The sequence below is a fragment of the Cebus imitator genome, unplaced genomic scaffold (genome assembly GCF_001604975.1).
Source record: "Cebus imitator isolate Cc_AM_T3 unplaced genomic scaffold, Cebus_imitator-1.0 Scaffold122, whole genome shotgun sequence".
Classification (NCBI taxonomy): domain Eukaryota; kingdom Metazoa; phylum Chordata; class Mammalia; order Primates; family Cebidae; genus Cebus; species Cebus imitator.
The window spans coordinates 2,162,877-2,190,353 of NW_016107437.1; the positions used below are offsets into that span (position 1 = coordinate 2,162,877).

The 27,477-nt window shown below is 49.5% G+C and overlaps 1 protein-coding gene across 1 annotated transcript in view; it reads right to left on the reverse strand.

The window, feature by feature from the left end:
- LOC108312180 overlaps positions 1-27,477 on the reverse strand; it is a 160,800-nt gene that overhangs the window by 51,303 nt on the left and 82,020 nt on the right. The window contains 9 exon segments of the mRNA XM_037742506.1: positions 7,055-7,248; positions 11,743-11,960; positions 16,107-16,199; positions 17,357-17,476; positions 17,561-17,698; positions 23,720-23,806; positions 23,906-24,068; positions 25,083-25,222; positions 26,066-26,254. Coding sequence (XP_037598434.1) covers positions 7,055-7,248; positions 11,743-11,960; positions 16,107-16,199; positions 17,357-17,476; positions 17,561-17,698; positions 23,720-23,806; positions 23,906-24,068; positions 25,083-25,222; positions 26,066-26,254 — 1,342 coding nt within the window.

The following is a 27,477-nucleotide window of genomic DNA, read 5'->3' on the forward strand; positions in this document are numbered from 1 at the left end:
AAATGGCACATTTGTGAAATCCATCAAATTATGGCAGAGTTCCCGCACAGGATACTCTGAAAATCAAGCAAGCTAATTTACAAAGTAATACAGAAAATCTGAATAGCTCTATATTTATATGTTCTCCAAAAAAATCCCACAGACAAGCTCCAGATGTCTTCACTGGTAGTCTATCAGACATTTAGGGAAGATCACCATCAATCTCAAACAAACTCTTTCAGAAAAGAAAAAAGAACAGAATAATCAACTTGGTTTATCAAATCAGCTTCAACCTCATACCAAACCTGACAAGAGCTTTGCAAAAAAGGAAAATTACAACCCAATAGTGCTGTGAACACAGATACCAATTTTTTTTTTTTTGAGATGGAGTCCCACTCTGTTGCCAGGTTGGAGTGCAGTGGCACGACCTCAGCTCACTGCAATATTCGCCTCCCAGGTTCAAGCGATTCTCTTGCCTCAGCCTCCTGAGCAGCTGGGACTCCGGGCACACACCACCATGCCCAGCTAATTTTCATATTTCTAGTAGAGATGAAGTTTCACCGTGTCGGCCAGGACGGTCTCAATCTCCTGACCTCAAGATCTGCCTGCCTCGGCCTCCCAAAGTGCTAGGATTACAGGTGTGAGCCACCGCGCCCAGCCCACAGATACCAACTCTCTTAACAAAGTATTAGGAAACCAAATTCAATTAAATGCAGAAAGAAAAATACTTATGAAAAAATGGAGGGAATCCCACTAAAGCAAAGTTGGTTTCACACTGAAGACCAATTTAATTCACTCTATTAACAAAATGAAAGTGGAAAACCATATGAAAATGTACTAGATTCAGAAAAGGCCTCTGACTACATTCAACACCCATTCTTAAGAACTAATAAAAACTAGCCAGGCTCGTGCCTATAATCCCAGCACTTAAGGGGGCTGAAGCAGGCAGATCACTTGAGGCCAGGAGTTCGAGACCAGCCTGGCCAACATGGTGAAATTCTGTCTCTAGTAAGACTACAAAAATTAGCCAGGTGTGGTGGCGTGTGCCTGTAATTCCAGCTACTTGGGAGGCTAAAGCAGGAGAACATTTGAACCCAGGAGGCGGAGGTTGCAGGTTACAGTGAGCTGAGACTGCACCACTGCACTCCAGCCTGGGAGACACAGCAGGACTGTCTCTAAAAAGCAAACAAATGAAAACTCTGCAATCTGATAAAGAACATCTATGCAAAACCAATAGAAAACATTAAAATTATTTGTGGAAATTTTGAACATTTTCCTTGTAAGACTAAGAACAAGGTGAGAATTTTTGCTCTTAGCATCTTTATTCAATATTATACTGTAGTTCTTACCCACTGCAGTAAGAAAAACAAACAAAAAAAAAAACTTTAATGGCATAAAAATATCAGACCAGGCATGGTGGCTCATGCCTATAATCCCAGCACTTTGGGAGGCTGAGGTAAGATTATTTAAACTCAGGAGTTCCAGACTGGTCTGGGCAAAAAATGGAGACCATGCCTCTAAAAAACAATTATCTGGGTATGGTGGCATGCACCTATAGTCCCAGCTACTTGGGAGGCTAAGGCAGGAGGATTGCTTGAGCCCAGGAGTTTGAGGCTACAGTGAGCCATGATTGTGCCACCACACCTCTGTCTGGGTGACAAAACAAGGCCCCATCTCAAAAAAANAAAAAAAAAAAAAAAAAAAAAAAGGTATAAAAATCAAAATGGAAGAAAACATTCTATTCCAGAATATATAAAGAGTATCTACAGCTCAATAAAAGACAACTTTTAAAATGGGGAAAAAAATTGATCTGACCTGTCTCAAAGGAGGCTACGTGAACAAATAACATACATGAAAACATGATCAACTTCATCCATCAACAAAAAAATGCAAATTAAAGCCACAAAGAGAGACCACTAGACATTTAAATGGTTATTTCTTTGAGACAGGGTTTCGATCTGTGGCCGGGTGGAACGCAGAGACGCAATCATGGCTTGCTGCAACCACAACCTTCCAGGCTCAAGCGATCCTCCCACGCCAGTCTCCACGTCGCTGGGACTACAGGCATGCGCTACCACATCCCGCTAATTTCCAAAATTTTTGTGGTATCAGAGTCTGCTTATGTTGCCCAGGTTGGTCTCAAACTCCTAGCATCAAGCAATCCGCCCTTCTCAGCCTCCCAAAGTGCTAGGATTACAGGTTTGAGCCACTGCTCCCAGCTGAGATTGGCACATTTCATTCCATGTAAATTTACATGACCAGAGGAAAGAAGTAAGCAGGGAGACTAAGAGAGGAGCAGAACTGTAAGCAAATATTGAGCTTTAGTTCATGATGTGCACGCTAATTCATTCAGGGGTAAGGTGTTCTAATGTCTACAACTTACTCTGAAAAGCATCAGTAAGAACATAGATGGATGTTTTACAGGACAGGGGTCTGGATGCAGACCCCAAGACAGGCTTCCTGGATCTCATGCAAGAAAGAATTCAGCGCGAGTCCATGGTGCAAAGCAAAAGCAAATTTACTAAGAAAGGAATAATGGCTACTCAAGACAGAGCAGCCCCCAGGACTGCTGGCTGCCTATTTTTATGGTTATTTCTTGATTATATACACTCAACAAGGGTGGGTTATTCATGCCCCCCGCTTTCTATTTTTTATTTTATTTGAGATCGTTTTACTCTTGTTGCTGTTTTATGTAAATTTTTGGTGCCATAAAAGTAGCACTCCAATATAAATTTCCTCAGCAAACAGGTGTCCACAACCACGCCTGGCTAATTTTTGTATTTTTAGTAGAAGACAGGGTTTTACCATGTTAGCCAAGATGGTCTCAAATTCCTGACCTCGTGATGTGCCCACCTTGGCTTCCCAAAGTGCTGGAATTACAGGCGTGAGCTACCACGCCCAGTCAAGGCAATTTACTTCTATAGAAGGGTGCAGTTTACAGATGGAATAATGGCAGGCACACAGCTGGACAAGGGAGAGAAAGGAGTTCTTACTCCTGACACAGGTAGCCCCTACTGCTGTGTCATTCTCCTATTGGCTAGGGTTAGACTGCACAGTCTAAGCTAATTCCCATCGGCTATTTTTAAGAGAGCAGGGGTATGAGCCGGAGTGGTGGGGTGGGTAGTTTGGCAGGAAGGACGGTTATGCAACAGTTCAGAGAAGGTGACCAGGGGTGACTCAGGTCAAAGCAGTGACCAGGACAGGAGACCAGAATAGGTGGCCGGGATGAGTCAGGATGGAGCAGAGGACGGGGAACAGATGTGAACTACTGATTAGAACTGGTGGAAAAGGTTGTTTACTGAAACTACAAGGAAGTTAAACTTTAAAGTAGAGAATTAAAGAATAAGAGACCTCAACATACTGACACACTGATTCTTTGAGGAGAAACTTGGAGTTCACTGTATCTAACACTGCCCAGGCTTGAGCGCAGTGGCGTGATCTTGGCTCACTGCAACCTCCGCCTCCCAGGTTTAAGCAATTTTCCTGCCTCAGCCTCCTGAGTATTTGGAATTACAGGCATGTACCACCACACCCAGCTAATTTTTTTCTATTTTTAGTAGAGACGGGGTTTCTCCATATTGGCCAGGCTGGTCTTGAACTTCTGACCTCAGGTGATACACCCGCCTCCGCCTCCCAAAGTGCTGAGATCACAGGTGTGAGCCACCGCCCCTGGCCTATATCCCTTTTTTAGACCATATAGGGTGACTTCCTGATGTTGCCATGGCATCTGTAAACTGTCATGGTGCTGAAGGGAGTGTAGTAATGAGGAACACCAGAGGTCACTCTCGTCACCATCTTGGTTTTGGTGGGATTTAGCCGGCTTCTTTACTGCAACCTGTTTTAGCAGCAAGGTCTTCATGAAATGTATCTTGGGCCGACCTCCTGTCTCATCCTGGGATTTAGAATGCCTTAACTTCTGGGAATGCATGTTAGATATAGTGAACTCCAAGTTTCTCCTCAAATAATCAGTATGTCAGTATGTTCAGCTCCAGTTTAAAGTTTAACTTCCTGGTCCTCTTCGCCCCCTCGCCTCTAGTTTCAGTAAACAACTTTCCCGCCAGTTCTAATCAGTAGTTCACATCTGTTCCCCTGGTCACCTGCTCTGACCTGAGTCATCCCTGGTCACCTGCTCTAACCAGTCCAGTAACCGTCCTTCCTACCAAACTACCCACTCCACCACTCCGGCTCATACCCCTGCTCTCTTTAAAATAGCCATCGGAATTAGCTTAGACTGTGCTGTCTAACCCTAGCCAATAGGAGAATGATATAGCAGTAGGGGCAACCTCTGTCAGGATTAAGAACCCCTTCCCCTCCCTTGTCCACGTGTGTACGCTCACTATTGCTCCATCTGCGAGCCCAATGTTCTATAGAAGTAAATTGCCTTGCTGAGAAAATTTATATTTGAGTATTAATTCTTTTATAGCACTGAAAATTTATACATAACATGCAGCCCAGTAGTTCTCAGCCTCTTTTTACCCAGCTCCCATTCAAGATGGAGTTGCTCTGGTTTACACACCTCTGACACGTGGATAGTGCATAGGGGAGAAAGACAATCATGCAAAATGCAAACAATTGTAATAGTTAGGAGGGGAGCACATGGGTGCTTGCCGTACAATTAGATCTTTCTCTATGCTGAGGCAGAGGGGGAGGGAGAGGAGCCTCTTTCAGGGACTCCCATGGGGTAAATCTAGGAAACCTGGGCACTGAAATAAATCCTGATCATTATGGATTACAGAATAAAACAGGAGTCCATGAGTCCGTACTGAGGTTAAGGAAGGAAGGAAAGGGGACAGTGATAAGGTTTGGACCTGTGTCCCCAACAACTGCATGTTGAATTGTAATCCCCAGTGTCGGACAAGGGGCCTGCTGGGAGGTGGCTGGATCACTGGGAGCGGATTTCTCAGAAACAGTTTGGCAGCATCCCCTCGGTACTTCCTTTGTGACGGTGAGATCTGGTTGTTTAAACGTGTGTAGCGGCACACCCCTTTTTCTCTTAACCCTGCTGTGGCCTGTGACATGCTGGCAGCCCAACCCCCAGCCCCCACCTCAAGAAGCAGATGCAGCATGCTTCCAGTACAGCCTGAAGAACTATGAGCCAATGTCTTCATCAATGACCCAGTCTCAGGTATGTTATAGCATTTTGAGGACAGATTAAGACAGGAGGGAAGAGAAAGGCAGAGGGAGTGCGCAGGGAAAGCGTTCTACCCTGAGCAATACATTACTATTATTTTTCGAGACAGAGACTCACTCTCTCTCCCAGGCTGGAGTGCAGTGGTGTGACCTTGGCTTGCTGCAACCTCCGCCTCCCGTGTTCAAGCGATTCTCATGCCTCAGCCTCCTGAGTAGCTGAGCCTACAGGCATGCAACACCGAACCTGGCAAATTTTTATATTTTCAGTAAGAACAGGGTTTCACCGTGTTGTCCAGGCTGGTCTTTAACTCCTGGCCTCAGGCAATCCTCCTGCCTCAGCCTCCTCAAGTGCTGGGATTACAGGCATGAGCCACCACACCTGGCCTCTAAGCAATAAATTTTTTTTTTTTTTAAATTAGAAAAGTCCAGCCAGGCGCGGTGGCTCACGCCTGTAATCCCAGCACTTTGGGAGGCTGAGGCGGGTGGATCATGAGGTCAAGAGATCGAGACCATCCTGGTCAACATGGTGAAACCCCGTCTCTACTAAAAAAAATACAAAAAATCAGCTGGGCATGGTGGCGTGTGCCTGTAATCCCAGCTACTCAGGAGGCTGAGGCAGGAATATTGCCTGAACCCAGGAGGCGGAGGTTGCGGTGAGCCGAGATCGCGCCATTGCACTCCAGCCCGGGTAAACAAGAGCGAAACTCCGTCTCAAAAAAAAAAAAAAAAAATTAGAAAAGTCCGCATTTGGCAATCATGATAGCAGTAACAGACTCAGACCAGCATCACCAGTGGACGCTAAACCTAGGTGGTTCACAATGCGATGAGACCACAGAATACGTCCAAGTATCTCACCACAACTACTTATTCATTACAAAGTAAACAACTGAGAGCTTTACAGCCAAGAAACCTAGCAGACCCCACCTTAATCAAGAGATCAAAGCTAATGTCACCAACGCTATACAAATGGACAGCAGGTGCCACCTGACAGGAGGCTGCCTTACTTCTGTGGTGTCCTTGAACGCAGCCATCAGGAAGCATCACTCGAACCCAGACAGAGGCTGTTTCACAACATGACTGCCTCGTACCCTGCAAAATGTCAATATCGGCCAGGCGTGGTGGCTCACACCTGTAATCCCAGCATTTTGGGAGCTGAGGCAAATGGATCACAACAGGCCAGGAGTTTGACACCAGCCTGGCCAACATGGTGAAACCCCATTCTCTATTAAAAATACAAAAAAAAAAAAAAAAAATAGCCAGATGTGATGCTGCGCTCCTGTAATCCCAGCTACTTGGGAGGCTGAGGCAGCAGAATCACTTGAACCTGAGAGGCAGAGGTTGCTGTGAGCTGAGATGGCTCCGCTGCACTCCAGCCTGGTGGGTAAGAGCAAAACTCTCTCATAAAACTAAAAAAGAAAGAGTTATCATGTCTGCAACCTAGGAAAACACAAGCCAGGAATAAAATCATAAATAGAGTATACACATATGTACATACAGAGAGAATATGAATGTGAGAACGATCAACGGAATGTAAAATGTTAGCAACTGATTGATCTGGGCAAAGGACCTGTGGGATTCTTTGTAATATTCTTGCAACTTTTCTACAAGTCTAGTGTTACATCAAAATAAAAAGTTTTCTAAAAAAATATGCTTGGAAACCCTGCACCCAACTCTCCCTCCTGGAAATACACACTGTCCGTTAGCATGTTAAAGGCTCTGACAAGTCCTGCATAAGGAACGCTATTCAGTTTTTAGTTAGCACATTTTCCTTGTCAGAATGCATATTCATTTCTCACAGAGGGGAATCATCTATACCCCTTTATCTAAAACTGCGTATACACCAGTGTGAGATGCTGGAATTGGAACATCAGTGGACTTGGGTGGGCTGAATCTACTCTGTAGTTCCCTAGAAAGTGCTTGCCCCTGCCCCATGGCATTCCCTCACCCTCTCGAAGTGTCTCCTCCTGCTTCAGCCTTCCTGTGAGTGTCAGGAGGCGGGGCATCGCTGCCCAGCCAGCCACCGTGTGCCGGGTTTGGCTCTGTAAGGTCAGGACCTGGCCTCCCCTCCTTTCCTCGGATGCCTTGAGGAGCAGCTGTGCCGTGTTCTGGTCCAGTAGTGCCTTGGAAAACAGCCAAATCCTAGACGGTGAAGTAAGAGGGTTAAGATCAGGCTTTGTAGTCAGGCAAACCCGGGTTCCGAATAACAGGATAACCTGGGACAAGGACATAACCTCTCTGAGCATCAGCTTCTTCTTATGTGAAGTAGGGAATAAAGTGGACATACTGATATTGAGCATTTTTTGGAGGGCGGGGAAGACTCTCGCCCAGGCTGGAGTGCAGTGGCACGATCTCGGCTCACTGCGACTTCCACCTCTGAGGCTCAAACGATTCTCCTGTCTCAGCCTTCCACGTAGCTGGGATTACAGGCCCCCGCCATCACACCTGGCTAATTTTTGTATTTTTAGTAGAGACAGGGTTTCAGCATATTGTCCAGGCCAGTCTTGAACTCCTGACCTCAGGTGATCCACCTGCCTCAGTCTCCCAAAGTGCTGGGACTACAGGCATGAGCCACTGTGCCTGGCCTTGAACTGAAATTGACATTGATACTGACAGGTACCCACCCAGGTGTGACAGAGTGTGTTTCCACCTATGGCCACCCCTTCCCACACTCTCCTGCAATGTGACTTTGACACTCCTGCATTAAGATGTGAGATCTATTTCCTCTCCCTTTGAATCAGGGCTAGCCTTGTGACCTGTGTTTTGGTCAATAGAATGTGGCATAAGTGACACTGTAGAACTTTCAACGTAGGACCCTAAGATCTGCAACTTTCACCTTCCACATTCCTGTGGGATGTGGAATGCTTCCTCTTGGAACCCAGACACCTGGTAGGAAGTCTGACCAAACTGAGACTGCCATGACGTGAGGAAGCCCAAGCAGCCACTTGAAAAGAGAGTGGGGGGTTGCACGTGGAAGAGCACCAAGGTGCCAGACATGGGAAGGAAGCCACCACTCCGTCCTCAGCCCATGCACACAGCTGGCTGGTAAGCGACTCATCTGAAGGCTGATGTCAGCGAAGAGTCCCAGAGAATGACCCCTGCTGATGCCACATAGAGCAGAACTGCCTAAGCCTTGTGGAAACTCCTGACCCACAGAATCGTGAGCACACAAAATGGTTGTTCTTTAATCTCTAGGCTTGGGGGTAGCTCACTATGCAGCAATATCTAACCAACACACTCTCTGCCATGCACTGTGCACTTTAGATGCACTGTCTGACTCCTTACAAAAGCCCTTTTAGTTTTGAGAATATTATGATCCCCAATATACAGATGAGGAAACAGGGAGACAGAGACTAACACGTCCAAAGCTCAACTAAGCAGTTAGCAGTGCCTGACACACAGGGCTGTTCAGAACTAAATGAACTTTGGAATACAAGGTCATAACGAGTGAGTGATATGTGAGAAAAGGAACAGACTCGTCAAGCTTGATGTTCAACTGGCTGGAAAATTGGGGCAGGGGACACAGTTCCTATCATCACACAGTGAATTCCTTATGTGACACCATGAGAGAGATTACCCTTGAGCTTCACCACTACGAACAAAATGAGCCGTGCATTTCGTGGTGCACAGCTGTGGAGTGTTGGTTTCTCTCTTTGCACTGGCTGCTAGGAAACTCAGAGCCAAATCTTCAACCGAGCTCTAAAAAATACAGAAGAACTCATGGCAACCATTTTGTTTGCTGATATTACTTTGAGTATCTTCCCAATTTTTCTATTTTTCTTTTCCCTTCCCCCAGCTTCCTCACGTATCTTTTTAAAATCTAGAACAAGGGCTGGCAAACTACAGCATGTGGGCCAAAACTGGCCCACCACTTGTTTTTATAAATAAAGTTTTATTGGAACACAGTCATGCATATTATTTATGAATTGTCTGTGACACTCTTGTGCCTCAACGGCAGGGTTGCGTAGTTGCAACAGAGACCACATGGTCCACAAAGCTAAAAATATTTACCATCTGGCCTTTTACTGAAAGTCTGCCAACTCCTGACCTAGAACGGGGTACGTTTTCATAATTTGCCTCAAATCCTTTTCAGACTGGGGATAAGGATGGACAGTTGGACAGGTGGGTGGACAGACAGCTGTGGTGGCAATTCCGAGGACAAGGTTTATCTAGGACCATGTTCACGGCCGAGGGGCTCCTTAAATCCATGCCAAAGCTGGAACAAACCCGGGATTGCAAAGGACATCTTTTTTATTTTGTGAGACAGAGTTTCGCTCTTTTTGTGCAGGCTTAAATGCAATGGCACCATCTCGGCTCACTGCAACCTCTGCTTCCCGGATTCAAGCAATTCCCCTGCCTCAGCCTCCTGAGCAGCAGGGATTAAAGGCATGCACCATCACACTTGACTAATTTTGTATTTTTAGTAGAGACGGGGTCTTCTCCATGTTGATCAGGCTGGTCTCAAACCCCAGACCTCAGGTGATCAGCCCGCCTCAGCCTCTCGAAGTACTGGGAGTATAGGCCTGAGCCACCACGCCCGGATCACAGAGGAAATATTTAACGGAGACCCAATTTGTACCAGAATACGCAGTACCTAAAATAGCAGCATAATATGGTGATGTAATAGGAAATACATACTTAGTCTCTGCCCCTAATCCTTGACACAGAGCTCCTAATCCCTTGGAAGTCGGAAGTCCCTTTTGTTGATAGGAGCATCTTTGGTTCAACAAGGTGACTCTCGGTGGGCTCCTGGATAGGACTGGTCAACAAAAAGACCAAGCCATGATAGAGCTTGGAACTTGAATCCTCTGAGAAGGGGAGAGCGGCTAGAGACTGAGTCAATAGGCAGTCATGCCTACATGATGAAGCCACCATAGAAATCCCTGAACCATGGGGCTCACAGAGAGCTTCTGGGCTGAACACACAGAGGATGCTGAGCCCAGAGAGGGCAGGGAAGCTCAGCACCCCTTCCCCCATACCTTGCCCTATGCGTCTCTTCCATCTGGCCATTCTCCAATCATAGCTTCTATAAACAATGAGTAAATATAAATAAAAAGTTTCCCTGAGTTCTGTGAGCCATTTTTGCAAATGATCAGACACAAGATGGGAGGAGGTCATGGGGACCTCCAAGTTATAGCCAGTTGGTCAGGAGGCAGGAGAGAGCTCAGAAGCAGAGAGTAGACAGAAAGGGTCCATAGGAACCTGAGTGTGGGGGAGGATCCCCTCCTCCAGGAAGCCCTCCTGAGCCCCTCCAGCTCTCGAGCACTCACCAAGCACAGTGGGGAGCCGAACCTAGGTTCTTCCATTGTGATGGGAGCAGTCACGGTAGATAACATGAAGAATTATAATAATCTACAGGTAATAATGTGTAATGATGTATAAAAGGTGGCTCATGCCTGTAGTCCTGGCACACTGGGAGGCTAAGGCAGAAAAACTGCTTCAGGCCAGGAGTTCAAGACCAGCCTGGGCAATATAGCAAGATGCTGTTCCCACAAAGAAAGTACAAAAATTTAGCCAGGTGTGGCGGCAAGCCTGCAGATCCAGCTACTAGCAAGCCTGAGGGGAATGGTGTCTACACCTGCAGGCAGCCTTGCACACTTAACCTGAGGAGCTGATGCCACCTCCAGAGTCAGAACTCAAGTTAATTTGTAGGACAACCAGTTAGCGTCCATCAGAGTATTGCTTGCTAGAGAAAATGACGCCCCTGCTCCTGGTCACAGAGGCATCATGTCTGAGCACTGAGAGGACAGTGGCAGGAAAGTCTGGCATTTCATTTGACACCTGCAGCAAAGAGGGTACCCACTGAGCATGCCCACTGGCCCTAGCTTGGAACTCACATGCAGTGCTCAGTTCATCCACCCTAAGAAGCAGGGGGAGAAACTGAAGCACAGAAGGGAGAATGGTCCCAGAGGCAGCAGTGGCAGAGCCAGGACTTGAACCCAAGTGGCCAATCCTGGACCCCAGGCTCCTGAGCACCCCACCATACTGGACATGTCTATACGTAAATATATACTCAGACGTGAGACCAGAGGGAGACGCACATTCTTTGGGGTCAGTAGTGATTTTGTTTCATTCGTTTTTACGTTATCACAATTATTACTATCTTAGCAACAGGCTCATTTCCCCGTGCCGCCCAGGCTGGACTGCAACGGTGCAATCACAGCTCACTGCAGCCTCCAACTCCGAAGCCCAAGCAATCCTCTCACCTCAGCCTCCCAAGTAGCTGGGATTACAGGTGCACCCCACCACATCTGGCTAATATATTTTTTAATTTTTTTGTAGAGATGGGGTCTTGCGATGTTGCATAAGCTGCTCTGGAGCTCCTGCACTCAAGCTACCCTCCTGCCTCAGCCTCCCAAAGCCCTGGGGCGTGACCCACGGTGCCCTGGCCTTATATATCATCTTTAAGCCATCTACAATAAACGTTCTCATAACAATACAAAAAAGAAATAAAGGGTGAGAGTGGAACTGAATGCCACCTGCTTCTGACACCCTCAGTGGCACCGATCGGGCTGACCTGGGTGTGCTCTCAGAGGGACCGAGAGGGGCCTCTGAGTGAGGGTTTCCCATGTCCCGGGACAGGTGCCTTTGCTCTGTGGTCTTCCTGCCTTGTCACAGGTACTTGGGGACCGTTACCTTGCTGGGGTGATCTTTCCAGACAGCTGCAGCCGAACAGCCCTGGGGGCGCTGAGGACAGCCTGGTGGAGAAGGACACTTACGCCCCAGCCCCGGCTGCTCCTCCGAGTGTTCTGGCTGGCGTCGACCTCCAGCAGAGCCAGCTCCCGGCCGGACATTTGCACAGATAGGGACCCGTTGAGGCTGCGCACTCTGTAGTGTCCGGCAGCTGCCTGCACCTGCAGGGAGGCAGGGGAAGGACAGGAAGGGTCTGTGAGACCCTGGGTGTGGGGGAGGGCTGCCTCCTCCTCCAGGAAGCCCTTCTGGGCCACTCCAGCTTTGAGCACTCACCAACCATGGTAGACAGCACACAAGCAGAATGAAAAACAGATGGAGGGAGGAAGGGGGAGACAGCCTACCCTGGCCCCAGCTCCCGGCCCAGGAGTACAGTCTCATCTTGACCTTTCCACCACATGTGAAATGGGAATTCTTATTGTGAAAAGGGGAAACTGAGACTCTGAGAGGGTCACATAGGCCACCTGAGTCTGCCTAGCTCTAAAACTTGTGCCGGTGCCTGAAAGAGGCTGGTGAGGGAAGCAGAGGACATCTTTGCAACTCCTCCACAGAAAAGGAGGCCCCATCGAGTGCCTGCCGGGCACCAGAGGACCCAGAACTTCTGGGGTTCAAAGGAGATGGCATCTGAGTACCCGAGTGGTCAGGCTGGGGTGAACACGTGGCTGGGCCCAACAAGGGTACTGAGGGGAGCAGAGGGGGCTGCGAGCAGAGAGGCCCAAGGCTCCACCAGCTCCTCGGGACCTGAGTCCCTCCCTTTCCTGATCTGGGCCTCAGTCTCCCCATCCGCAAAGTGGGTTTAGCCCTGTGGTTCTCAATCCAGCCTGTGCATTACAATCACATGGAAAATTTTTTTTTTTTTAATTTTCTGAGATGGAGTCTCACTGTGTCACCCAGACTGGAGAACAGTGGTGCAATCTCAGCTCACTGCAACCTCCACCTCCTAAGTTCAAGTGATTCTCCTGTCTCAGCCTTCCGAGTAGCTGGGATTACAGACACCTGCCACAATGCCCAGCTAATTTTTTTTTGTATTTTTAGTAGAGACAGGTTTACTATATTGCCCAGGCTGGTCTCAAACTCCTGACCTCAGGCGATCTGCCCGCCTTGGCCTGCCAAAGTGCTGGGATTACAGGCGTGAGCCACCATGCCCAGCCCGGAAAGCTTTTAAAAGAATGCCTAGTGCCTCCATAGATGAACTGATAAATAAAATATGGTACATCCACACAATGGAATATTAACCAGTGCTAATAAGAAATGAGCGATTAAGCTGAAAATGACATAGAGGAGGCCAAGCATGGCGACTCATGCCTGGAATCCCAGCACTTTGGGAGGCCAAGGTGGAAGGATCACCTGTGGTCAGTTCGAGACCAGCCTGACCAACATGGAGAAACCCCGCCTCTATTGAAAATACAAAAATTAGTCAGGCGTGGTGGTGCATGCCTGTAATCCCAGCTACTCAGGAGGCTGAGGCAAGAGAATCTCTTGAACCCAGGAGGTGGAGGCTGTAGTGAACCAAGATCATGCCATTGCACTCCAGCCTGGGCAAAAAGAGCAAAACTCTGTCAAAAAAAAAAAAAAAAGACATCGAGGAAACTTAAGTATGTATTACCAACTGAAAGCAGCCCATCTGAAAAGGCTGCACACCGTGTTCCAGCTCTGTGACATTCTGGAGAAGTCAGAACCACAGCTAGTAAAAGGATCAGCAGTTGCCGGGGGTGGAGCGTAGGAGGGATGAAAAGGTAGAGCCCAGAGGATTTATTTAGGGCAGGGAAACTTCTCTGAATGACGCTGTAATGGCAGATCCATGACACTATATGCATCTGTCAAGCCCATAGACTAGCAGGGCACGATGACTCACACCTGTGACCCCAGCACTTTGGCGACCAAGGCAGGAGGACTGCTGGAGGCCAGGAGTTTGAGATCAGCCTGAGCTACAGAGCAAGATCTCCTATCTCTACAAGAATTGGAAACATTAGCTGAGCGTGGGGACGTGCACCTGTAGTCCCAGCTACTCAGAAGGCTGTGGTCAAAGGGTGACTGGCGTCTGGGAGGCGGACGCTGCCATGAGCCATGATCACACCACTGCACTCCAGCCTGGGTGACACAGAAGACCCTGTCTTAAAAATTATAATTAAAATGGCCAGGCACGGTGGCACATGCCTATAATCCCAGCATTTTAGGAGGCTGAGGCAGGCAGATCACCTGAGATCAGGAGTTTGAGACGAGCCTGGCCAACATGGCGAACCCTGTCTCTACTAAAATACAAAAATTAGCCAGGCGTGGTGGCAGACACCTGTAATCCCAGCTACTCCTGAGGCTGAGGCAGGAGAATCGCTTGAACTTGGGAGGCAGAGGTTGCAGTGAGCCGAGATCGTGTCACCACACTCCAGCCTGGGTGACAGAGCCAGACTCCATCTACAAAACAAAACAAAACAAAAACAACTAAAATTAACCTTTGAGCCAGGTGCAGTGGCTCATGCCTATAATCCCAGCAATTTGGGAGGCCGAGGCGGGTGGATCACTTGAGGTCAACAGGAGCTCAAGATCAGCCTGGCCAACATGGTGAAATCCCATCTCTACTAAAAATACAAAAAATTAGCCAGGCATGGTAGTGCACACTTGTAATCCCAGCTACTTGGGAGGCTGAGGCAGGAGAATCGCTTCAACCTGGGAGGCCGAGGTTGCAGTGAGCCAAGATTGTGCCACCGCGCTCCAGCCTGTGCGACAGAGACTCTGCCTCAAAAAAAAAAAAAAAAAAAAAAAAAAAAAAAAAAAAAAAAAAAATTAATGTTTGAACCCATGAGATGACCCAGCATCCAAGCTTCCAGGGGAACCCACCCCCATTCCCCACTGAGTTCAGGGAATCGCATGAGCTCTGAAGCCAGACGCCTGGGTTCCCACCCAAAATCTTCCTCTTGTGAGCTCCATGATATTGGGCAAGTCATGCCACCTGTCTAAGTCTCAGAGCTGCACCCACAAAATGGTACCACAGTGCTCTACACCACACACAACAGCATCAAGAGGTGTTCACGAGATAATCCACAAAGAGGGTTTAGAACAGAGCCTGCCATGCAATCACTCCACAGACGTCAGCTCCTAGAACAAATAGTTCATATGATGGCGTTTCCTCCAATCTAAGATGCCAGCAGTGCTCAGATGGGCCGTGATCTTAGGGAATCCCACGAAAGCAACATTCAATTTCCTTTTAAAACCCAACGCACAGGGAATGCACAGCAGGTGTCTGAAAAATGCTGTCAGGGCTGGACGCAGTGGCTCATGCCTGTAAACCCTGTACTTTGGGAGACTGAGGGAGGAGGATCACATGAAGCCAGGAGTTCAAGACCAGCCTGGGCAACACAGTAAGACCCCGTCTCTGCCAAAAAAAGAAAAAATACAAAAACTAGCCAGGTGTCGTGGCACATGCCTGTGGTGCCAGCTACTCAGGAAACTGAGGTGGGAGGATCGCTTGACCCCCTGCGGTCAAGGCTGAAGTGAGCCGTGATAATGCCACTGCACTCCGGCCTAGGAAACGGTGAGATCCTGTCTCAAAAGAAATTTATCTTGAAATTTCTCAGGCTAGATAAAGTGGCTAATGCCTGTGATCTCAGCACTTTGGAAGGTTGAAGCAGGAAAACAGCTTGAGGCCAAGAGTTTAAAACCAGCCTGGGCAACATAGTGAGACCCCACCTGTAATTAATTTTTTTTTTTATTGCTATCAAATTAATGGTCTGCCCCACACCTCCTAAGGGCCTCATCCCTGTTGGGATTTCCTATTTACACCTCCATGCCCCTGAATTAGCCACTACCTAATTCCTGTGCAAACACCACCCACACCCTGCTCAACGAAGCTGCAAACTTCGTTGGGGGCAGGGCTGTCTAGTGCCCCGGCCCTGGGGGCTTCCACCTGGATGTCTTTCTCCACCTTTTTACTTCCACACTGGGCAAAATACCCTGGGTCAATAAAGCCCTCTTGAAGCATTACATGGCTTCTCCCAAGCCCAATACAGGCCAGAGTTTGGAGGAAAATTCCGGTTCTGTCCATTTTCAAGAGTGAAATATGATCCTTCATCCCCACCCCTGAAAGCTAAAAACCCTTCTTGCCTGGACAATCACTTCCAAATGATGGATTTGGAAACCTCCCTGCCATCTGTTCTTGGTTCTGCAGAGGCTGTTTGGCTAAGCATGACGCTCCAAGTGCAGGCTGCCTCCCTCCCCCGGGCCCCCATCCTGCCTTCCTTCCGCCCATCGCTGCTGCTCACAGACAACCCTTGGCAGGCAAGTCAAGGTCATCCCCGAGGGAGCAACATCCATACCTGGAAGTTTGGAGGAAATGTTGGTCTGTGGGGATGTCTGAGTTGGAAGAAAAACGCGAAGTCGGAGTCAGATCTGTTCAGCTGGACCGAGACCTGTTGCGAGTTGAGTTGGAAAAGTGTCACAGGGAACAGAGAGGGAGATGCAGAACCCCAGGAGATGGCTGCTGGGCACATGTATCCCAGAATATGCCCAAAGCTTAAGCCAGAAACGCCTGTCCTCCCTCAATGTTCCTCAGCCCTAAATCTTACTCAGGCTGCACTCCTGAAAAAGGATGCTTAGGAAGTGAAGCCCTGGGGGGGCTGGGAAGACCACTCTGGGACCCCCTCTTCCCTGCTATGGTTCCTGTTCATGCCTCCCACAGCTCCTTGACCCTGACCACGAACCAAGCACTGTGCTACCAGGTTCACAGTGACCATCTCATTTAATCCTCAACCCTGCTTTGCTAGGTTGGTGTTACCTTCCCACCTTCCAGATAGCAAAACTGAGGCTCAGCGGTGTCCAGTATCTCAAGGTTACAGAGCTCGTTAACAGTGAAACTGGGAAATGAACTTGAACTTATCTAACACTAAAAGCCCACTAGATTTAAAGCTCCTCAGAGATGGGAACAGAGATGGGGACAGAGTCACCCTTGCACCCCCCAATGGACATCACAGAGCCTGGCACACAGCAGAGACACAGCCCATCCATGATGAATGAATGGACATGAACACATACATGGATGAACAAATGAACAGCCATGAATGAGTAAATATACCTACAATGGCTGCTATATATTTACCAAACTGCATTTCCTTTTCTTTCTGGACATACAGCTAAAACTACATTTCCCAGCCTCCCTTGCAGCTAGGTGGGGTCATGTGATGAGAACCCAGGCAGGAATGACCAACCTTTCGACTTACAAGTCTGGCCCATAAAAACCTCCTGCCTAACTCTCCACCGTGTCTCCCTCCATCTGTCATCTAGGACAGAGCCACAAGGTGGGAGGCCTGGATCCTGAGAGACTGCATGGAGCAGAGCCTCGCTGCGCTGAGACGTGAATACTGGCCTTTCACAATGAGGCAAACATTTGTTTACAATAGTCAATGCATCCTGACTAATCACACACACACTGTAAAAATAAGGGCTGTACTGTTGGCTTCCTAGGGTCATGCCTCCTGCCACCTCCTGACACATTCCAAACAAGGCACCTTCACTAAAGGTTATTAAAAACTGCCTCCCTAGGCAAGGGAGCAGAATTCAGCCTCCTGACCTGGGATGTGATGTTGTGGTTGATGGCAGCTCGAGTATCCACGCCAAAATTGAATGTCCCTGGAGGACTCTGTCTAAAGATGATGCCCCCATCCAAGCTCAGGGCCTGGGGGAAGCTCAGCTGGGAAGAAACAGACAACACCCTTTACTTCACGAACAGCCAAGCTCTGTGTGGAGATCACAAACCAGTGTCTGGGACCCGTACCTGGTAGGAATGGGCCAAGTCCAGGGCTAGGCTGTGCCGGCTTTCCCCGTGCTGAGATCTGTCATGATGCAGACCCTTTAAGTGCAGTACAGCTTTCTGGTTGACTTTCAAAGTGGCCTCGACCTCCCTTTTCTTAGCCTAGGTGAGTGAGAACCAGAGGCACTGAGAGAGGTCCTGTCCCATCTCCACGTGCCTGCAGAAGCCACCCCGGGAACCCAGCAGTCAGAAGAAAGTGGTCCCAAGATTGATGGGCTACGGAGCAGGCTACAGTCTTCCATTTATAGGGCAGGAAGTGGGGACAGGTGCACGGGAATGATGAATTCCAATGCCTACAGGTAAGATTAGCAGGGTGGGCTTGATGGAACAAATGTGAATACCTGTGTCTTCTTCAAAGAAAGTGCCCTCGGAATAGTCTGTTTCGTTCACTGCCATATTCCTAACACTTAGCGCAGGTTCTGGCATGTAGTAGGTGCTCAACAAATATTTGGGCAAATGCAGAATCCCTAGTTACAGCCTGAAACCCCAAGGTCAAAGCTGTGCTGGAGTGAAAGAATGCGTAATTCTTTGTGGAGCTGGCAGAAGAACACTCATGCCACGATGACATCCATGTCCTCATCACTGAAACCTATAAATATGTGACCTTTCATGGCAAAAAAGACTTTGCAGTGTGATTGGATTGAGAATCTTGAGATGGGCAGATGATCCAAGTGGCCCTAAAGTAATCACAAGGGTCCTATGAGAGGGAGGCAGGAGGGTCAGAGTCACACAGACTGGAAGATGCCATGCTACTGGCTTTGAAGGTGGAAGAAGGGGCCACGAGCCAAGGCATGCAGGCAACTTGTAGAAGCTGGAAAAGGAAAGAAAATGGACTCTTCCCCTGGAGCTTCCAAAAAGGACACAGCCCTACTAACACCTTGGTTTTAGCCACGTGAGATCTATTTTGGGCTTCTGAGCTCCAAAACTGTAAAATAAATCCGTGATGTTTTAAGCCACTAAGATTGCAGCGATTTGTTACGGCAACCATAGCAAACTAATATACAATTGCGCCATCATTTATTCACTCAACAACCATTCAGATTCTGCCACAGGCCAAGTACACAGTAGCACGTTACCATCTTTCCTACCTGTGTTGATGCGAAGTTAAAAATGCCTGCTAAGGAGCTTTATCATTGCTGTGTACCTTTAAAGGGATGCTCACCTTTACATTAGAACCAAGATGGAGGAAGAGAAATAAGGGTCCAAGGGGGCCAAGGGAAATGCGAAATGAGAAAAATGTTTGTCATTAAACACACATGGCTTTGTTTTGTTTTTTTGAGACAGTCTCACTCTGTCGCCCAGGCTGGAGTGCAGTGGCATGATATTGGCTCACTGCAACCTCCATCTCCGGAGTTCAAGTGATTCTCCTGCCTCAGACTCCCGAGTAGCTGGGATAACAGGTGCATACTCCCACACCCAACTTTTTTTTTTAAATATATATTTAGTAGAAATGGGTTTTCACCATGTTGGGTCACGCTGCTCTCAAACTCGTGACCTCAAATAATCTACCTGCCTCAGCTTCCCAGAGTGCTGATATTACAGGCGTGAGCAACCACACCCAGCTTAGACATGTTTTTAAAGAGAGCAGAGAGGCCGGGCGCAGTGGCTCACACCTGTAATCCCAGCACTTTGGGAGGCCGAGGTGGGCGGGTCACAAGGTCAAGAGATCGAGACCATCCTGACCAATGTGTGAAACCCCATCTCTACTAAAAAATACAAAAATTAACCCCGCGTGGTGGTGTGCACCTGTAGTCCCAGTTACTTGGAAGGATGAGGCAGAAGAATCAATTCAACCAGGAGGCAGAGGTGGCAGTGAGCCGAGATTGTGCCACTGCAGTCCAGTCTGGTGTCAGAGTGAGACCATGTCTCAAAAAATTATAAAAAAGAAAGAGCAGAGCACCAAATTACACGGTATGAAAGGACTGCCATTTACTCAGTCTGTTGTTGTCAGCTGGGATTTGAAGCCCGGTATGGTCACGTCTTCTAATTTTTTTTTTTTCTTAGAAACAGCAGAAATCTGGATTTCACTCAAAATCTTCTGATTTTCAAATGTAGCAATTAATTTCCTTAAAAAACTTAAATGCTAAGCAGACCAAACAAAACCCATCTGCAGGTCGAATTTGACCCATGGTGCTGGCCCTGCAATTTCCAGCATAAGAAACAGCCAACACCATCGGGAGGCACTTTGCAGGCGTCTGAGGCTGTCAAGCTGCCATTTGTTTTCCCCTAAAAGCTCTACGTCACCCCTGGGGAGGCGCGCGCAAACACACACACACACACACACACACACACACACACACACACACCCCCCACACACACGGCCTCATTTGACTAATGGTGAAGGCAGCCCCAGAAGGATGGGTCTCAATGCGCAACACGTGCTTAGTTCACCCTCCTTCCCAGGGGCTAGGGTGCATCTTGCAAGAGACAAACAGGGTGTTGTGGCTCATGCCTGTCATCCCAGCACTGTGGGAGGCTGAGGCGGGTGGATCACCTGAGGTCAGGAGCTTGTGATCAGCCTCATCAAAATGGAAAAACCCCATCTCTACTAAAAGTACAAAAATCAGCTGGGTGTCGTGGTGGGTGCCTGTAATCCCAGCTACTCAGGAGGCTGAGGCAGGAGAATCACTTGAACCCAGGAGGGAGAGGTTACAGTGAGCCGAGATCACGCAGCTGCACTCCAGCCTGGGAAACAGAGGGAGACTTGGTCTTTAAAAAAAAAAAAAAAAAAAAAAAAAAGGATAGGAGGGGTCTGGCACATGAACCCGGGAGGTGGAGGGTTACAGTGAGCTGAGATTTAATCACTGCACTCCAGACTCCAGCCTGGGCAACAGAGGGAGACTCTCTCAAACAAACAAAAAAAGAGAGAGAGAAGCAATGACTATCTTCCTTGGGGGCTTAGCACACCGCAGATGCTCTGTAAATGCTTGCTGAAAAATGCGGTGATCTCCCAGAGTATGGACGCCTCCTAGAGGTGTCAGGAAGAAGCCTTGGACGGGGGCATGGCAGGCATTTCACAATACTCCATTGTAATCTTCACAGCCCCTGCGTAAGAGATGAACACTGCTGCTCCCATTCTGCAGACAAGGAAACTGAGGTCCAGAGACATGAAATAATTTGCCAAGGACACACAGGCAAAAACAAGTTTCACCCCGAGAGCCAAAATGTCAAGACCCTCATCCAGGCCCAGTGACTTATCTGTAATCACAGCACTTCTTTCATTTTTGGAGACCAAGTCCCCCAGACTGGAGTGAAGCGGTGCCATCTCAGCTCACTGCAACCTCTGCCTCCTGGGTTCAAGTGATTCTCACACCTCAGCCTCCCAAATAGCTGGGATTATAGGCACCTGCCACCATGCCCAGCCAATTTTTTTAGTTTTTTAGTAGAGATGGGTTTCACCATGTTGGCCAGGCTGGTCTCCAACTCCTGACCTCAAGTGATCCACCCTCATTGGCCTCCGAAACTGCTGGGATTACAGGCATGAGCCACCATGCCTGGCCTAATCCCAGGACTTTGAAAGGTAAGGTAGGAGGATCCCTTCAATGTAAGAATTCAAGACCAGCCTGGGAAACAGAGAGAGATCTCCATCTCTACAAAACATTTTTAAAATGAGCTGGGCATGGTGGTGCACACCTGTGGTCTCAGCTACTCAGGAGGCTGAGGCGGGAGGATCACTTGCGGCCAGGAGGTCAAAGTTGCAGTGAGTGAGCCATGATCGAGCCCCTGGACTCCAGCCTGGGTGACAGAGCAATACCCCATCTCAAAAGAGATCCTCTAACTCAGGGGTCAGCAACTAAGGCCCCTGGTCCAAATGTGGTGTGTTTCAGTAAGTAAAGTCCTGTTAGGACACAGTCACGCCCATTCATTACGTATTCATTACGTACTGTCCACGATTCTCTCGAACTGCAATGGCAGAGTGGAGTCAACAAGGCCTGAACCATGTGCCTGAACTAGTTACTACCTGGTTCTTTCCAGAAAAGTTTGGTGACCTCTACTCTGGGTCCTGGCATGCAGTGGCTGTTAAATAGCATCATGGCAGCAACTATTCATTGAGCACCTACTGTGTACCAAGTCCTGTAGCTACAGTGGTAAAGTACTCATGGAGATTGTAAGTTTTCCAGAGTAACAAAGGAACCAGTGGCTGATGCATCACACAAAAATTGAACTGAGGCCAGGTACGGTGGCTCACACCTGTAATCCCAGCACTTTCGAGGCTAAGATGGGAGGATCACTTAGAGTCCAGGAGTTCAAGACCAGCCTGGGCAACACAGCAAGACTCTGTCTCTACTAAAAATAAACAATTAAGAAGGGCAGGTGTGGTCGTGGTATGTGCCCGTGGTCCCAGCTACTCGGGAGGCTGAGGTGGGAGGATTACTTGAGCCTAGGAGGTCAAGGCTACAGTGAGTGAGATTGTGCCACTGCACTCCAGCCTGGGTGACACAGTAAGACTTTGTCTAAAAAAAAAAGAAAGAAACTGAAATTATGATTGATGCTAGAAGGAAAAGATATCGGGCAAGCTGGGCACAGCAGTGATCCCAGTGCTTTGGATGGGAGGCCGAGGCAGGGAGATCACTTGATGTCACAAGTTCGAGACAACCTAGCCAACATGGCGTAATCCTGTCTCTACAAAAAAATACACAATCTAGCCAGGCATGGGAATGCACGTCTGTAACCCCAGCCACTCGGGAGGCTGAGGCAGGAGAATCACTTGAAACCCAGGAGGCAGAGGTTGCAAAAAGGATATAAGGGCTCGCTGGGGTAACCAGGGGTGTGTGTGAGGTGGTCTGGGGGTCATGTGAGAGGATGCTGGAGCTCAGCCCTACACGATAAGTAGAAGGGAGGTGAAGGAGAGGGTGACAGCTCCAGGCACAGGACACGCAGAGGTCCTGAGGCAGGAAAGAGCCAGGCGAGGAAATGCGAAGAGTCTGGACGAGGGGAATGCAGGCCACGAAGTGGGGCTGAGGGCACAGGACTGGGGCTTTATCCCGAGACAGGCAGTCACAGTTTGAGAGCCAGGGAGTGGCAGAGTTACGCTGACCTTTAGAAAATATCCTTCTGGGCTGGGCGGGGTGGCTCAGGCCTATAATCCCAGCACTTTGGGAGGCGAGGGGGGCGGATCACGAGGTAAAGAGATCGAGGCCATCCTGGCCAACATGGTGAAACCCCCATCTCTACTAAAAATACAAAAATTAGTCAGGTGTAGTGACGCGCCTGTAATCCCAGCTACTCGGGAGGCTGAGGCAGGAGAATCACTTGGACCCGGGAAGTGGAGATTGCAGTGAGCCGAGATCACACCATTGCACTCCAGCCTGGTGACAAAGTCAGACTCCATATGAAAAAAAAAAAAGAAAAAGAAAATATCCCTCTGGCTGTCACATAGACCGTACTAGGGAGGACCAAATGAAACAGAGAACCCAGGCAGGAGAACCTCCTTTTTTGTGAGGCAGAGTCTGGCTCTGTGGCCCAGACTGGAATGCAGTGGTGCGATCTCGGCTCACTGCAACCTCTACCTCCTGGATTCGAGCAATCTTCCAGCCTGAGCCTCCCAAGTAGCTGGGACTACAGGTACCCACCACCACACCCGGCTAGTTTTTGTATTTTTAGTAGAGACAGGCTTTCACCATGTTGGCCAGGCTGGTCTCAAACTCCTGACCTCAGGGGATCTGCCTGCCTTGGCCTCCCAAAGTGCTAGGATTACAGGCGTGAGCCACCGTGCCCAGCGTGGATAACTATTCTGGGGGAAGGGGGGTGTCTGAGTCTTGCTCTGTGACCCAGGCTGGAATGCAGTGGTGTGATTACAGCTTACTGAAGCCTCAACCTCCTGGGCTGAATTGATCCTCCTGCCTCAGCCTCCAGAGTAGCTGGGACTACAAGTGCACACCACCACGGCTAATTGAAAAACATTCTTTTTTGGAGAAACGGGGTTCCCATATGTTGCCCAGATGGCTCTCCAACTCCTGGCCTTTCCAGATCCTCCTGCCTCAGCCTCCTGAGTGGCTAAGACTACAGGTGTGAGCCACTGCACTCAGTCCAGAGAACGTGTTTCTAATCCTATTGAGAGATCACAGCAACTTGAACCACGGCTGGCTGGGGTGCAAAGGTCTCTGGGGCCTCCACTCTTACCTTGTGCTGATTGCAAGTAACCAGGCACCCCTCTGTGTTCCTGGGGATGGCTGTGCCATCATATGGATGCGTCAGACCTGCACAGACCTGGGAGGGGCAACCACATACATGTACACACGCATGCAGGCAGCTGGGGCCTCCCTCCAGCTCTCAGGCCCCTTCCCGGCTGTGCCCAGGCCCACTCACATAGGGGTGTCCCGCCTGGTAGCCCAGGACGACAGTCTGCAGGGTTTCCTCTTGGCCATTCAGGACAACCCTTGTCTCCAGGGAATAGCGCTGGTGTCGCCCGTCAGCTGTGAAGGTCCCCTGCAGGACAAGGCTCTGCGGGATGGGCAGGCGCAAGGGGTGCCTGGTGTGCAGAGGGAAAAACAGGCCAAAGCCACTAAAGCAGCTGGCAGTGTCGGGGACAACTGGGCCCCACGGTCTCAGCCTGGGCCTGTCGTCAGCTAGCCGAGTTTGGAGTCTGTCTCAGAGAAGACAACATCAGCACATAGGGCAGCCCTGTGCTTTCACAATTTGTCATTCAGAACCCTTCACCATCTCACTGTGCCATCAAGGTGGGCACAGCTGGGGTCCCCGTCGCCATTGGACAGCAAAGACCCAAGGTGATAGATGGCACACACCATCTGGTGTCACAAAGACTGGGGCTGAAATCCAGGCACGGACTTTCACTAGCTGGGCGACCTTGTGCAAAGGACTTGACCTCTGTGCCTCAGTTCCCCCATATGTAAAATGCAGCTACAATAACACTCATTGGACACAGTGACTGGGATGAGAGGTCACATACATGAAATGAATGTAAGCTCCTCAAGAGCAAGGGTTTCTGCCCTTCTTGTTCTCTGCCATTTTCCACGTGCCCAGAAGAGCACTTGGTACATAATAGGTGCTCAATGAATGTAAATGGGGCAAAAACACAAATGAAATCCGCAAATGACATTGCTATTCCTTGTCATTACTGCTGATGTTTCGGCCGTAGGTGACTTGTCTAACACCACACAGCTGCTCAATGCATAGCCTGGCGTCCAAGATGGCTCTGCTCATTCCAATCTCATGCTGTTCCCAGCACACAGGGAACTGCCTTTTTAATGAGCTCTGTCTCTAGGAAATGAGCAGACTCTCCAAGCAGCCCCAGGCTAGGATAAGACCGACTTCTGCTCCCACCTGAACAACTAATGGAGCGGATAGGGATGTGGCAGCTTTCAGGGGAGGGGGCTGTTCTCTGGGATCTGGTTCCGTTCGGGCCCCAGCAGGTCAGCAGGGTTTCTCCAGGTAGCTCTGCCCATCCTGTCCCCCCTGGGGACCCTCCGTGCTGGAAAAGGGGAAACTTGCAGGGGTGTCAACCTAGGAGAAGGGGCACACGCACCGAAAGAGCAATGTCCCCCGTTTCTGGTACAATGTCCTGTCTCGCCTCAGCTCCTCCAGCTCACCCTCCAACTGCAGGCCCCGAGGCTGGCCATGGGTACCGGTCCCCAGAGCCATCAGTGACACCTGGGTCTTCCGCGGCTGCAACAAGATCCAGGCTGAAGGGAGGGATGGGCCAACAGGACCAAGCCGCAGACCCACCTTGCAGGGAGGCAAGGGGTAGCCCCCCACGGCCTGTCGATTGCTCCCAGAAGTGACTATCTAAGAACAGCTACTGAACTGGACCGCAGCCTCCAGCCTGATCAAACCACAGGAGCCCACCAGCTCCCACCACAGCTGGACCTCCCTAGGTGCCCAGGGGAACAAAGAACTTGGACTTCTCAGCCAAAGGAAGCCCAGCTTTGCTCCTGAATCTGTGCTAATGTGACTAGGGTCCATTTCACAGACTAAGAAACTAAGTCTGAGCACAGTGGCTCACCCCTGTAATCCCAACACTTTGGGAGGCTGAGATGGGAGGATCACTTGATTCCAGGGCTTTAAGACCAGCCTGGGCAACACAGCAATACCTCATGTGTGCTTAAAAAAAAGTCAGAGATTTCCTCCCCCTGGGATATCCTTTCATCTCCTTCCTACTTGGTGGACTCCTATTCATCCCTTAAAACCCCTTCAATGCCATGGTGGCATGAGTGGCATGTGCCTATAGTTCTGATGACTTGGGAGGCTGAGGTGGGAGGATCCTTTGAATCCAGAAGTTGGAGGCTGCAGTGAGCGATGACTTCATCACTGCATTCCAGCCTGGGCAACAGAACCAGACTGTCAAAAAAATATCTAAAAAGAAAAAAAGGAAAAGGAAAGAGAGAGAGAAAGAGAGGCTCAGGGAGGCCCAAGGTCACTGGCCAAGCCAGTGGCACAAAGCCCTTTTCTATCCCAAGCAGGGAGAGAGGCAGGAGAGCCAGGAGAGGGACTGGTTGGTCGGGCTCTCACCCACTCGAGGCGCCTGTAGGTCGCTGTTAGGTTGAGCTCCCTCTGGGCGCCTTTCAACCAGCAGTGCAGGATCTTACGGTCCCAGCTGTTCTCAGCATGGATCTCACCCTGCACTGCTGCGTTCCAGGCTGACTCGAGTTTGCTCCAGCTGTGGAAGAGGCTCTGTGCCAAGACTGTCACCATGGAAACCTGCAATGAGGTGGGGAGGAGGACCAAGGCCTTTGAACACCCTATTTCCTCCCCCTGGGATACCCTTTCATCTCTTTCCTACTTGGTGGACTCCTATTCATGCCTCAAAACCCCTTCATGCCATTTCTGTGAGGCCTAACCTGACTGGTACAGGGAGGCTAGTTTTCTCTACAGGGCCTTAAGGAAAAAAAAAAAAAAAAAAACTCTCTGTTGCCCCAACCCTGAGCAGACATAACTTCCTTCTCTCCTCTTCAGTTTGGGAATGTGATCTCGCTGGGCCGCTATTACCAGTAGCCAGCGTGTCTGTACCCTGAAGGGCACACACTGACAGGTGGACTTCGGGAATCCTAGGAAGAGCTGGGTGTGACCTGGCTCGTTTCGGGGCTGGGGAGGTAGGCCATTTGCAGCCATCACTCGGCACAAGCCCCGCATGGTAGTTGGTGCCCTGCTGGCTGCCATCCCTCATTCACACAACTCAGGGAATTCACAGGGAGAAGCGGCAAGGACAAGACAGGGTTTGGGCTCGGCTGAGCCTCCAACCCAGTACAAGAACTTCGCACCACCTTGTCCCATGTCACTGACCCTCGGTTCCCCCCGGCCAACTTCCCCATTTCCTTGAATGGCACTTCCATTCCACCAGATGCTTAAGCCAAAACCTCTGAGCTATTTATTTCCTTTCCATCACTCCCTCCCGCCGCCAATCCATCAGCATCTCCAGGATCTGATCACTTGCTGGTACCTCCACTGCCACCGCCCTGGGCAGGGCCGCCATGCCCTCCAGTTGGGTGAAGGATGGGAGCTGGCTAGTCGCCCGCACCTTGAGCTCCTGTCTTGGCATCCTCTGGTACACAGAGGCTACCTTGTGGTCCCTAAGATTACCATCACCCTTGACTCCACCCTGAAGCCACCCAGCCCGGCCTCAGAGGGCACTCTGCTGCCCTCGGATGAGCCCCATCAGGGTTGGACCTTCCCCACTTCCATGCATCACTCAGTACAGGGAGACTGTCCATGCACCAGGCTCTCTCAGCCCTGCAGATGACACTCAACTGTTTTCTCCCAAACCTGTTCTTGCTTCTGCATCAAACGCCTGCAGAGAAGCAACTTTCTGATAGTCAGTAGTCCGCATAAAACCGACTTACGTCCTAGAAGTTCTCACTCTAATTTTTTTTGGCAAAAGCCGAATGTCTGCCTACCTGTTTCCAAAGTACGGTTCGACTTGCTTT